Consider the following 14,943-nt stretch of genomic DNA (forward strand, 5'->3'; position numbering starts at 1 on the left):
AAACGATGAAAGACCTGACTACAAATTCTTATTGTTTAAGGGCTTAATTATAAATGACTATGTATATTGTATGATTCTTAATAAATATTTAAGTTTTGTATTTATTTTTAATAAAAAAATTATTTTTGTTTTTTTTATAAAATAATAATTTTATTTTGAATCTTTAGTATTTTTTAATTTTTTATAAACTAATAAATTTTATATTTATTTTCTGATAATTTTTTATTTATTATTTGTTCCTTTAAAAAATACTAATAACAGATGAAAAAAATTCTGATAAAATAAATATAAAATATATTAATTTATTAAAGATTAAAAAAATATCAAAGATAAAAATAAAATTATTGTTTATTAGAAACTTAATGGAAAAAAATTATCATGAAATCGATACAAATTTAGATATTTATAAAAAATTGAAAACATTTTAATCATTGTAAATTCGGTAGAAGTTCCTACTCGTGTTTGGATGATCTGGAAGGCAAGAACACAGCGCTACCACCAATTGTGACAAAATGAATTCGTCTTCATGAACCTGCCAAACCAAAGTCGTGAACTTGTCCCTACACCAATAACTACTGATTAATAAAAAGACAACGACTCCTATTTGGTATAAAAGGTCAAGGAAGAGAAACATATGCGCGTGGAAGAGAATAAAAAAAAAAGAGAGTAAACACAGTTTAGTATAAATGACTATGTATGATTCTTAATAAATATTTAAATTTTGTATTTATTTTTTTTAAAAAAAAATATTTTTTTAATAAAATAATAATTTTATTTTTAGTATTTTTTAATTTTTTATAAATTAATAAATTTTATATTTATTTTATGATAATTTTTTATTTATTATTTATTCCTTTAAAAAATACTGATAACAGATGAAAAAATTTATGATAAAATAAATATAAAATTTATTAATTTATTAGAAAATAAATATAAAATTTACTAATTTATTAAAGATTAAAAAAATATCAAAGATAAAGATAAAATTATTGTTCATTAGAAACTTAATGGAAAAAAATTATCATGAAATCATACAAATTTAGATATTTATGAACAATGGAAAACATTTTAATCATTGTAAATTCGGTAGAAGTTCCTACTCGTGTTTGGATGGTTTGGAAGGCAAGAACACAGCGCTACCACCAATTTTACAAAATGTATTCGTCTTCATGAACCTGCCAAACCAAAGTCGTGAACTTGTCCCTACACCAATAACAGGTCTTAGTAGAAACTCTCGATTGATTAATAAAAAGACAACGACTCCTATTTGGTATAAAAGGTCAAGGAAGAGAAACATATGCGCGTGGAAGACCATAAAAAAAGAGAGTAAACACAGTTTAACAAGAGACTACATAAATCTTTTTTTAATTTCTCTAGCAGTTGAGTTTAATTCCGATGAATAAGAAAAATATAATCATAATCATATTATACTATGTCTTCATTGGTACTGAACTCTTCCGTTGCGGTACTGAACTCTTCCGTTGCTGTCGTTGCTGTCCTTGGGGAGGCAACTGGCAGGAAGATCTCTTCTCCCTGACACTTTCAACACCGCAATCCACCATTAATCGGGAACCCGACAAGAGCAGAGCTCCGCCACGATTACGGTAACCCAATTAATTGCTTTCGTTTTTACTGAAATACTAAAAAATGCTATTATTAATAATTGATTTAGTTACTGAGATTATTAAACTGCATGATTTTAGTTACTGATTTTTCTAGTTATTCAAGAGAAGTTAGTTTCTCATGATCCCGAGTGCAGATTGAAACCCACAATGAAAATTGTCAATCTTTCACATTAGTAACTAAATAGTAATAAAAACAAGCAAATTGAGTCTCATTCATATCAAACCCCTCAATACTTTGATCATTTGTCAATTGTCATTAATTCATAACTATGGTAATGATCACAATTTACAAAAAGACATACTTGTGATCATAAACAAAAAAATACAGTTTCAGCCCATATCATAAATAGTCTTGGCAGACTCTATCAATAAAACTATAAAAGCATCATCAGTCTTTAACAAAAAACAAGTATTGGCTTTATACAATAGCCTATACAAAAGCATCATTACTAGTTAGTATGGACTAAATTACTGTTTAAATATAATAGTATCATTTTCTTCTTCATTTCCATCATCCAAGAAAAGCATAACTTTTAACTCTAGTTCATCAAGAGACAAATCTGTCATTTCAAGAAGTCCAGCACCATCATCAAGTGGATCATGTACATCTCCACTAATGTACCACAATTTTGTCTCTCCTTTTTTATATCCTTCCCCTTTCCTAGACAAAAATTGAAGATTGGAGTGCGCATAAACCAAATCTTCACCCCTTTTTGGATCCATTTTGTTTCTCTTGGTCAATAGGAAGTGGAACATTTTTTGGGCTTTAATATGTTTTCAGCCTTTTCACAAATTCTTTTTAAATCAGCTAAATATTCAAAACTAATTTTAGGACAAACAGAAACTCCTTAGCCTGAAATTCTTAGTAGATGTGCTTTAACCTTAGAGTGTGAACCTTTGTTAGATTTTTCACAAGGATTTCATACAATTCCTAAGGAAGCAAATCTATGAGTAACACTAGAACTGACCCCAGTGATTGAACCATCTCCCCCAACAGGTGTAGACATATTTTCAAGCAACACAACTACACAATAATAACAACATCAGAAACGAGAAAAGAAAACAAAACATCAGAAAACATAACACAACATGATTACATCATTTTTTATATTAAATTTCAAAAACAAGGGAGAAATCAAATTTCAAAAAGCATAATAGATAAACCAAGGAGAAGTCAAACTCAAAAGGTGAAATACACAGAGAATACCTCACCGAAAAACACACTTACAGTAGTGATCTCGTTGAAAAAAGGTGAGAGAAGTAAGACCGCCTCAGACTTGATGTAACTCCATGTGGAGCTTGTAGGCCTTGAATCTTTTTCATCAATGGAGTCATTTGCTTCTTGAAGATCAATGGCAGTAGAATGGAGACGAAGATGAAGAACAAGGAATTAAAGTGAATTGACCGAACAAAAAGATAGAAGAAGCAAAAAACATCACCTAGATGAAGATGTTATGATACCACATGATGTAGCTCCATGTGGAGCTTGTAGGCCTTGGATCTTCTTTATCAATGGAGTCCTTTTCTTCTTGAAGATCAATGGAAGCGGAATGGAGAAGGAGGAAAGGTGGTTGTAGACGCCACTTCAAGGAGAAGATGAGTCAAGAACAAGCTCACCACCATTGGAAGCCATGGATAAGAGCTTGAAGGTATGAGAAAATGAGTGGAGGGAGAGGGAGAAAGGGGGCACGAAATTTATGCCTCAAATGAGGTCTGAACTTTGAAGTGTAATTCTCAAATGATCAAATTTGAAAAATTTACACACAAGCCCTTTATTTATAGCCTAAGTGTCACACAAAATTGAAGGGAAATTTGAATTTTTATTCAAATTTCACTTGAATTTGAATTTGAATATGTAGAGCCAAAATTTCACTAATTATGATTAGTGAATTTTAGTTATGATTCGGCCCACTAATCAAAGATCAAGTTCAAGATTCTCCACTAAGTGTGCTTAGGTGTCATAAGGCATGTAAAGCATGAAGGACATGCACAAAGTGTGACTATATGATGTGGCAATGGGGTGTAGCAAACAAATGCTCACCTCCCCCTTAGGATGGTCCAAAATTTAATTGGATTGGGCTTCTCCCAATTCAATTAAATTTTTCTCCCAACACACACATCATATAGTGCACTTAATGCATGTGAAATTATAAAACTACCCCTAATACAAAAATTAGTCTAGGTGCCCTAAAATCAAGGGCTGAAAAATCCTGCATTACCAGGCTACCCTCCCTACACAATAGAGCCCCTAATACAAGGCCCAAAAGTAATGAAACCCTAATCTAATATGCACATAGATAAGTGGGCTTATACTTATCTCATGGGCCCAAAATCTACCCTAAGGCTCATGAGAGCCCTAGGGTCTTCTCCTGCATCTCTGGCCCAATCTTCTTGGAGTCTCCTAGCCATGGTTCTGGTGATGAGTCCCTTCCTTGGGAGGATTGCATCAAGAATGTTCCAGAAAAGGGAGAGAGAAGACTGAAGAGAGATTGTGCCGAAAAAAGGAGAGAAAAGACTAAAGAGTGAAGAAAGACCCTGGGTAGTGCTTGAAAACGAAGTAGGAACCATCATCCTCTAGTCATCCCCTCCATCTGTCGTCCTCCAATCGTTGCCTCCGGCATAAACAAGGGAGTGACATTACGTCCTAGCCATTATTTAAAAAAAAATTAATACTTCCCATTTTGGAGTATCGGAGCTTCACAATGTCTCCATCTCACCATTTATTATGCATTAAATTTTATAATAATAAGCCTATATGCTCAAAGTTAAACTCAAATCAGACCCTTAATCAAGATTGGTATAAGGAATAGTTGACACACTAGCAGAAATTACTTTATTGTTTATATTATTAGCTTTCCTTTTGACTTTATTATTGGTCAGCTTGACAATCATATGTACAAACAACTCTAACATTAAGAGGGATGATCCTCTTTTACGACCCTTAACACTACCATTGGAATTGCTATTCAATTAACAAATAGACTTTTTATGTTTTGACATTAATATTTATTATGTAACACATGATCACAGGAAAGATAAGAGGCGTGAAAGAGCAGGTATTGAGATGCAGATCAGTGAGAACAACAACTTATTCGAGCAATCTCGAGGCAAAGAGAAGATAAGCAATTTAAAATGCTCATGGCCCTTGTTATCAGAAAGTTCTGATGGAGGAAGTGATAGCACATTTTCACATTCAGATGATTGTTCAGGCCCCTCATGAATTTATCCTGATAATTTCAATTAATGAAATTTGGTTTTTAACTTTTATACTCACGATGACTGAAATTATCACTGAGGAAGAATAAAAAACAACTTAATGTTGCTTGTAATGTGAAGTATTTAACTATGTTGCATCAAAAGAAAAGAACATATTTTGGCATTTCATCATGTAAGTTGTGGTGGAGCTAAATGAGAAAATTTTAGCTATGCTTATGAAATAGAAAGTTAGTAGAGTAGCAACTGCTGTAGGCAGAATTGGTTCACACATATATAATTAGACCAGGATGAAAAACTGATTCCCCCTCCCCTTTTGTGATTGGGTTTCCTTGATAGCTTTATCTAATTTTTGGGTTTGTTGAGATTGATCTCTTGTTTGATATGTTTGGTGGGCATTTCATATGAAGTTGAAGTGTTGTTAATGGTTTATGCAGATGATCTATACAGATATGATTTTGTTATTAGCAAATTTTAATTTGTTAGTGTTGTTAGAAATATCAGGTGGAAGATTCAAACACAACATCTTTGCCCCTCATTTCTCCCTTCATCTTTTTTTTTTAGATATGATGTTGGTGCATTGCTACCCATTTGTCATTTTTTTAATTAGCCAAAGAATTTCATTCAAATAAGTGGGCTTGGACTTTAGCATAAGATAGAACAAAACCAGGCCCTCAATAGAAAAGTCTAGTGCACTCTTGAGAGACCTGTACCCACTTGTATGCATTCTGCACAAAACATACATCACAAGATCCCTATCACCTTGTAAAAATTCTTAACCAAAAATAAAGATTAAAAAAGATAGCAAGACACTGTTGAAATCGAACATGACTTTGAAATTAGATACTTATAGTATGTCGGAGGACATACTTCAGTTCATATCTCAAACTAAAATCATAATTGCTTCCAAAACATTGCCTTATAAGTTGTTGACATTCTCTTGGCTCCAAAACAAACCATCTGCACTGAATAAACACACTCAAGACATCTCAACCAGCCAAGAAGACCTAAACAGGAATTCCTTCGCTTCATGCAGAAATACAACATATATTTCAAATTAAAATTTCATTCAGAACCACGTCCCTTAGTTGTGCTTGCAAAGAAACAACTACATAACACCATTTACTCTCACACATTGAAAGCCTTGTTGTAGCCTTTGCAAGGCTAGACCATAGTGTAGGGGCAGAAGTAAGGCGGGCTGCCCATCAGAGGCCTATGGTCTAGCCCGTTCAAGGCCTAGTTGCACTCTACTAGTTTAACAGAAAGACTAGATCCCAGGATTTTAAAGTCTTAGTTAAACACAACAGGCCATATGTCTTCGAAAAAAAATCATTAAGTATGACGTGTTGGTCTATTTAATAATAATATTTTAAAAACATATTATTATTATTAGTATGATATATAATTTTTTATAATTATTTTAATGAAATTATAAAATTATTTTAGTAATTTGATAATTTGAATCATTTTAATTTTAGAATAAGTTAATTTCTATAAGCATATATGGATAGCAAGATTAGAGACTATTTTCTTTGGTGAGACTTAAAAGGCTTTGGTAGTGATAGACTGTCACGTGTAATATTTGTAGACAAGTTTTTATCACATCTTATAGTTTAAAATTGTCTTATTATTTTTAATGAAAATATTTGGCTCTATTCAAGAAAAAATAAATAAATAAGAATGTAGCATATTAAATTTTGGGTAACATAGAAATAAGATATATGTCATTACTTCACACTCTAATATTTAATGGATAATAATTTTATTATTATGTGATAGTTCATAACAATTTTAATATAAAACAGGCCTTTAGATGGGCCTAATGGGTTAAGTCAATATTATAGAAGAGTTAAGGCTTATTCTTCCTACATCACAAGAACTTCTTTTGCATCCAACAAATAATGTGAATTGGCGAAATTATCATTCACTTAAAATTGAAATACAGATCACCTCCCTACACCCATCCCCTCCCTCCAATTTCAATCTTCGTTCTACCTTCCTGTTGCGCCACCACAAGTCCCCTCTGTTCATCCCTCTTGTTATCCTCACCATTGTTGATGGTGATACCACCTTTTGTCGTTCGGTGTGAGTTCCCTTTATCTGAGTTTAATTTTGACTGCGTTAATACCAATTGGAAATCCATATGACCATACAGATTGGTAATTCATATGGATTATACAGATTCTCAATCTGTATATTTTTTATTTATTTATTTGATAAATTATTAATTTAAAAAAAAATATTTAAAAATTAATTTTTATTTTTTTGTTTTTTAATTATTTTATAAATAACTATTTTTGTTTATTTTAAAAATTATTTATTTAATTAACTATAGCTATTCATTTAATTTGATTTTTAATAATTTTTTTATTTAATAAATAATTTATTTACCAAACTTTTTCATTTAAAAATCAATGTATAATTTTTTTTGTTATTTAATTATTTTTAAAATAACTATTTTAATTAATTTTTATATTTTAAATATATTTTTTAATAAAATTGTTAAATAATAAAAATTCCAATTTTTTATGATGTATATATTGTAGAATTTAGTTAAACAATAAAATATAATATTGGATATGATAACTTTTTTTATTAATATACTTGTATAAATATTATTACACTAATAATATTAAATATTTATATAAATAGTGTTTGGAAGTATAAAAAAATGATTTCTGCATTTATTTATAAATATTTAAAAGTATTGAAATAGTTATTTATAAAATAATGAAGTAGAATTTGTAAGAAACAAAAAATAAAATTGTACTTTGATTTTGATCATATATTTTAGTTTGCAAGAATTAGTGATGTGAAGTATAAAAATTTAAAAAATGAATATCCACATTGATTTATGAATATATAAAAATATTAAAATAGTTATTAAAAAAATAATTAAATTAATATTTATTAATGAATTTATTAATAAATTGTAGTTTGACTTTTTTCAAACTCAACTATTATTTGAACGGTGACATTAGTTTTTATTACTATTTAAATTTAAAGATTATGGTTAGAACTACAAGATTGTGTCAGGTTTTAGGCAGAATTTTAGGAAGAGCCTTAGGTAGACAAGTTAGTGGTGATGCGGAAGAAGGCTCTCAGCGTCGAAAGCCGACAATATTGGCACATAGAGAACAAGCACATGCAGCTGTTGTAGAGGATTTTGAGAATGTGGATAATGCTGCTGACAAGGTTCATGAGAAGTCTCATGATCCATTTACAGATCATGTAGCTACTGATACAAAGGGTTTTCCAGACGGGTCCCAAGATACATCGGTGTTGAAGGATTATGCTTATCATGTGGCAGTTAAAGTTTGGGCAGGAGAGATAGTTATTTGTTTAATTATATCATATTTGAATAACTATTTATCATTTTAATTTACCTAATTAATTTTGATTATTTGCATAAAAGTACTGAGTTGCAGTTGGCCTCTCATGGGAGGAAGGTAGAGAAATTTGGAAGGCATGCACCAAAGATTGAAGGCATTGTGGCTGCTACGAGATTAAGTTCTCTGATTACATGTTCGTTGGACAAGGGACTTTTATCTGCTTTTGCGGAGAGGTGGTGTTTGCGGCCGACAAGTGTACCGAATCGCACAAGTAGTATAAAACAGTAAGAACTGAGTATCGAACTCTCAGGAAACTTGTGTTATCTGGCAAGCTATTTCGATAAATAGGTGTCTGGTATGAAAAGATGATTGTGGTTATGAACAGGTATATAAACTATCAATGCAAAAAGAAAGAAAATCACGCAAGAGAAATGAGTAGAGAACGCGTTGGTCTTCCTAATATGTTCCTGATGCTAAAACGAATGTTCTCTATCTAACAATGCTCATGTATTCCTATGTTGTCTCCTGGACTGCTAGACCCAAATTCCTCATGATAGCCTAGCCTAATCCTGATCAAGCCTCGTCCGCAGATTCCTCTTATAAGACTAAACTTAACCAGGATCGCATTAAGACACACATACACAACTAAGTTCTTGTACCCCGATTCCTCGTGACAGTACAACAACTTAGTCCCGTACTATCAAGGACTTTAGAATCAGACCAGTTTCCACTGTTGAATGACCCTAACAAAGCATGCATCTACGTGATCAAGGTAAAGGCATACTGGAATGAAAAGCAGATAGCACAGAGAACACACAAAACATCATTACATAGATAGAAATATATTTACATTAGGTTCCTACAGGGAAGATCCAACATAGGATTTAGCTTTCCATAGTCCGGAAACCTCCTTTACAACACAAAGAAGAACAAGATGAAAGATTGCAAAAATACAAGTAGTGAGGATGTCTCCTCCACCTCTAGGATCTCACAATCACTCACAAACTCATCTCAAGCTCTCAGAATGGCTTCTGCTTCGAGCTTTCGTCTCTACAGATCTTCACACAGCAAAATCTCTCAGAACTCTTTGGAACTTGGACCTTTCTCTCTCTAGAACTTCCTACACATGCAAAAGCTTTAAGCCAAGGCGAGATTCTTGTGCATGTAGAGGCTTCTCAAGAAAAAATGCCAAACTCCCACAAAAAATCGGATTTCAAGCTTAAATAGATGGATTGGTCCATACTTGCATGCTTAGCGCAAATCTGAATCGCATAGCGCACATAAGTGGATTTTGGCTTAGCGCGGCTCTCTCGCTTAGTGGATGAGTTGAAGTGGTGCGCTTGATGACCTGGAGCGATGCACTCACCGAACCTGACAACTCATCTTCTTCTGGATTCTTCCTCGTGCTTAGCCATTGAGTGTCGCGCTTAGCGAATGCTCGCTAAGCCAACAGATTGGCTTAGCGAGAAGGTGAAAACAACACTTTTGCCAATTTGCCTAATTAACCTGAAATTGAGAGAAATTGATTATTAAACACATAAAAAAAGTATAAATTATCTATTACCTATATTTAACATAAAGTACTTATAATATTACAAAACAACTATAAATTGGAGAAGTTTGATACAATATACACAAGTTTTACACACAAAAGTTAGTCATTTTCACCGACTAACAACTCCCCCAAATTTACAGTTTTGCTTGTCCTCAAGCAAAAGAGAACAGCTCACTTGTCCTCAAGTGGTAAAACATGCAATGTTTATGTACAAAGGTGTATGCATCAAAATGACTGATTGCATGTTGAGAAAGATGAAGCAATGTGTACCTATCACTTGTTTTCACAGAATATGCAGCTAGACAAAGAGGAGAACAAAATGTGAACTATACAGTTAGATGAAGTTAATCATAAGACAGACATCAAGGAAAGTAGCTCAAACCACAGTCTCACAGCTACTGTTTCACTCAAGCACAAGTGTTTAAGTTATTCATTGATAACAACTAATGGGGGGTCCAATCTTTGCATTTCATCTCATGCCATCAAGTCAGAAATGTATAAATAGAATCAGAAGGACTTTCTCAGGCTTGTAGTGAGGTTTGGCTACAAAAATTCATTGGCTACAAAGTCGCTTTTGACCTTATTGACACAACACACTTATTTTTTTCTTCTTCCTTCTTTTTTTATTTTTTTTTAAATACAACTTATTTGTTGTGTGTGTTGATGCTTAACCTTTTTCTTTTCATTTTAATTGACTTTCCTCCCCCAAATTTAGAGTGAATTTGCCTTGAACCATATGCTCTCCTAGAATCTAAACAAGGTATCAGGAGATAATCATTTAAGTTTAGGGTTCAATTCATGACAAAAATCATTCAGCTTATAGAAGGAGCAAAAGATACATTTATCATTCAAGGTGAGCTATTTGGTCAAAAGAGCTTGTGTATATACAAATCATGGACTTCATCATGTTCTAAGTTATACATATCTTTCTAGAATTCAGAGATTCATGCAAAGATCATTACTCACAGAGTAAGGTCACACTCTCACCGGTTTTTGGTTCAAGCTTTTTCTTTCACAATCAATCTGTCTATTGACTAACAATTATACTGTGAGTTCACATTCTTGTTCTTTCTTTGTCTAACATACACACTTGCTCAAAATCATGAAAGGAAACACAAAATCCATCACAATCATGCACTCAATTCAAAATGAAAACATACATCCATTTTTCACAAAAAGATAAAAGTGTTTCATTGTCATGTCATCAAAAATAAGTTAAACTGTTCAAAATGCTTCAGGATAAGCATACTAACTATTCATAGCTAAAACTAGCAGTATATATAGATATAAAGGAAATAATGCACGAAAACCAAAATTATAATAATAATAAATCAAAAAGCAAAAAGTGTCATCAGGAATTAAAATTCCTGTGACTGGTCCTGATTGTCCTGTATCTGAACATTCTTCTCATCTGTTAGATACCATACTGGAGTAACTGGAGGAGAAGTGTCTAAAGGAAGAACTAGTATGGTCTGGCCCTCATGTATCTCTAAGATCGGAATGGAAGAGTCTGTTGCATGCTGAGGTGAAGATGGATCCGCTCTTGGAAATGGTGCATCAGCTAACGCTGGCAGTGGTCCATGATGAGCAGCCTCATTGGATCTCGTCTCTAATCTTTTTTTTTTTACAATCAACAGCTCCAAAGATGGTGGCTTCAGATGAGTGATCATTTTCTGGTTCTGGCTCATGTTGTTGAGGTGCCTGGGCTGTAGAACTTTCATTATCCCCCACAAAAGAAGGTCGGGCTCCTGGCCAGGCCACCTTCTCAACGAACTGCTCTACACCCATAATTGGTCTCTACTGAACTAGTTCCTGCAAGCTTTGTATAATGAGAACCTGTCCTTCAAACAAGCTTTGAAATTTGGCATCTGAAGTCTGAGAGCTTTGGGCAGATAACTCTGCTAAAGATGGAGGTGGGGCTAAAGTAGAAGATGCAGAGATGCCAACTATTGGTGTAAAGGAAGAGGGAATATCAGCTGCTCTGAGCTTAGTCTTCTTTGTCTCTGGAAAATTAACTATTTGGTCATTTGCATTCCAAAAGTTCCTTATGATGTAAGCTAAGTCAATGGTCGGTCTTACATTTTCATAGGAGGTAAGGGCATCAGATCCCACTCCCCTCGATCTACACAAGGCTGTGATTAAAGCTGGGAAGCCTAATCGAGAAGAGTTAGACTGAGCGATCATGGTCATTTGTCCAGAGATCAAGCCGCCGATGTTCATGTCCATCCTTGTGATTAAACCATAGACCAACCTAGCTCTGTCTGTGTTCAAATATGAAGTGCGGGAAGTAGGAGCTAGGTTTGAGTATGAGAAAACACTCCATGTCTGAGCCAGGGTGGTAAGATCTTTTCTGAGAAAACACTCCATGCCCGTAATGCATAGTCTAGCCTCCATCTCTCTGGGATCAGACCTTAGTCTGCAAAATCTAGAATAAGTGGGTAAAGATTCCCCCTCCTCTAATAACACTGGAGTCTGGAGGAACTCATTTAAGCTCTCTGCATCTATCTTGATTAAATGGCCTCTTATTTTAGCACATTTAGGAGCTTGATCTGTTGGACTATAGAAATTGGCATAAAATTCCTTAACCACTGCCACATCTATGCTTCCTTCCTGAAGGTTGGCGAGACGCTTGTGCAGGTTTCGCCTCTCCAATTCTATTTTAAACTTGTCAAATTCAGAATGATAAAGTTTCACACTCCTTTTCAAAAGGATCCTTCAGTCTAAAATATTATCGATATATCGGTTCCAAGCTTCCTCTGATTGAAATCTCCTGTTATCATTCTGATCCTGTGGTCTAGAATCACTACTCATGTTTCTTAGAGGCCATCTGCATATAGAGAACCAAACAATTAATCAGGACACAGTTATTCAAATTTTAAAAACCAAAAAATAAAATTGGAAAAGACACTGGCCACTTAGCGAGACAAAATTCGCTTAGCGGGCCTCACAAAAAACGACACTGGGCTTAGCGGCACAGGAATTCCGCTTAGCTGAAAATGCTAGGTTACAGTGTCTGCAAAGGAGCCCGCAAAGCCTAAGGTTAGCCGCATGGATTTGCGCTTAGCCAAGAATAAGTTGTGCTTAGCGGCACTAAACTAAGCAAAAATTTCTCTAAGTTATGCAGGCTTAGCGAACAGGGTCGCTCAGCTCAGCAGATGTCGTAAGGAATTTCGCTTGGCGCAGGAGATCCTGGCTTAGCGCGCAGCCAAGCAATCAATTTTTTTTACTAAGTTACCTGGGCATAGCGAATCAGCCTCGCTTAGCCACAAGTACTGTACCAAGCAGATGAGCGTTCATCCTCAAGAAATAAACTCGCTTAGCACGGTAAGCGCGCTGAGCGAGTTCTTCAGGAAAATGCCTATATTTAACAAAAATTGATGAACTCGCTTAGTGCAGTAAGCGCACTAAGAAAATTCATTTCATTTTCCAAAAAAAAAATGCAGAAGCAGTGGCGCATTTTCTTCCATATTTTGGGTCTCTACTTAGTGGATTAAACATGCACAACCCTCAATACAGTGTTCAGACACAAAATGAACTTAAAGTTTTCAATTTTAAACTATTCTTAAAACAACAAAACCCTAAAAGTTTAAGCCTACTCTAGAGTTGTCTATCCTAAGGTTTGATAAAAATAACAAAGAGAAAGATCAAGGAACTTACTTGTGCTGCGATGATTGATGAGAACAAAAGGATGCAAAGAAAAAGAAACAAAACGCACAGAGAGCAGTTTGAGGGAGAGAGGGAGTAGAAAGGGCGCAAATTTTTGGAAAGTGGTTGTAACTGACGTTGCACCCACTAAGAACGTTTCGTTCTTTTCGCTTAGCAGTGAGGTTCGCTGAGCAAAAAGGCGAGACGTTTGGTTTCTCAATTTTTCCCGCTCAGCGGCCCGCGCTTAGCTAAATTCAAAATTCAATTTTTTTTTGCACAGAATTTGGCTTAGCGCGAGGATGTTGTCGCTTAGTGGGATCTGTAGATCAGAAAACCTGCAATTTCCGCTAAGCCAAGCTCTAATCCGCTTAGCTGAAATTATGCATTTTAAGTACAGAGGAGTTGGCGCTAGGCGGTTAATAGCATCGCTTAGCGCGCATACTGCCACTAGCGATTGAGCTCAACGACCATGAGTGGCACTAAGCTGTATCCAATCCAGTTTAAACCGCAAGAATATCCGCTTAGCCAGCAGATTAAGCGCTAAGCTCCATGACCCTTAATTCTGGCTGCAATGAATTGTGCTTGGCGACACTGGGTCTCGCTTAGCCAAGGGAAGCCATCGCTAAGCAATCAGTCTGTCGCTTAGTTGAATTCAACTCAAATTGATTTGAGCTTAGCTAACCTTGGCTAGCTTAGCGGAATTAATCAGCCTTAGATGATAGGGTTGTGCGCTAAGCACTTGAAACTCGTGGCTTAGCGCATGAATGATTATGCGCTTAGCGAGAAGCAGACGCTTAGCGAAAGGACTAATTTTCAAAAAGATTTTCTAAGTTTTAAAGTTAGTCCTTTCCCAAGAAATTTTACCATTCAAAGGGAGGCTGATATGCTCCAATGTTCAGATTATACAACAAGTTCCCAATGATCAAATGCATGAAAAACAAAAAATAACACAAATTGAAACTGGGTTACCTCCCAAGGAGAGCTTCTTTAACGTCATTAGCTTGACGCTTTTACCTCACTGGGCGATCTTATGTTTTGGTTCTCACCTTCAGAACCTCTTGACCTTCTCCCATTACCTGCAAGCAAACATTGTGTTATGGATCAGGCTTATCTTCAACAAACAAGTCAAAATCAATTTTTTGGTCTTCAAAACCAAACTACAGCTTCCTCTTCCCCATGTCAACTATGCAGCTTGCGGTCAACATGAACGGCCTCCCCAAGATTACAGGGATGTCAATATCTCTAGAGATATCCATGACCACAAAGTCTGCTGGGAAGATAAAATGCTTGACCCTGACCAATACATCTTCAATTACTCCGTAGGGCCTGGTAATGGAGCGGTAAGCTAATTGTAGAGTCATTCAAGTGGGCATAATCTCCAACTCTCCCAATCTTCTGCACATGGAGAGTGACATCAAATTAATATTGGCTCCCAGATCAATCAGAGTCTTTCCCACATTGACTTCTCCTATTGAACAAGGAATAGTTACACTCCCAGGATCTTTATGCTTAGGTGGAAGAATCTTTTGGATCACAACACTACAATTTCCTTCCACTATGATGTTTTCCTGAT

General features: G+C 34.7%; 1 protein-coding gene across 1 annotated transcript; it reads left to right on the top strand.

The window, feature by feature from the left end:
- Positions 1-1,256: 1,256 nt before the first annotated feature.
- On the top strand, positions 1,257-5,247 carry LOC100775685 (uncharacterized). Its single transcript, XM_003544568.5, has 2 exons — positions 1,257-1,604; positions 4,656-5,247. The coding sequence occupies exons 1-2, from the start codon at positions 1,396-1,398 to the stop codon at positions 4,843-4,845; spliced, it is 399 nt and encodes a 132-aa protein (XP_003544616.1). The 5' UTR covers positions 1,257-1,395; the 3' UTR covers positions 4,846-5,247.
- Positions 5,248-14,943: the final 9,696 nt, after the last annotated feature.

The sequence above is a fragment of the Glycine max genome, chromosome 14 (genome assembly GCF_000004515.6).
Source record: "Glycine max cultivar Williams 82 chromosome 14, Glycine_max_v4.0, whole genome shotgun sequence".
NCBI lineage: Eukaryota > Viridiplantae > Streptophyta > Magnoliopsida > Fabales > Fabaceae > Glycine > Glycine max.

Coding starts and splice junctions, on each gene's coding strand:
- LOC100775685 (XM_003544568.5), top strand. CDS start 1,396: ATGAATAAGAAAAATATAATCATAATCATATTATACTATGTCTTCATT. Junction 1,605..4,655: donor AGAGCTCCGCCACGATTACG/GTAACCCAATTA, acceptor ACATGATCACAG/GAAAGATAAGAGGCGTGAAA.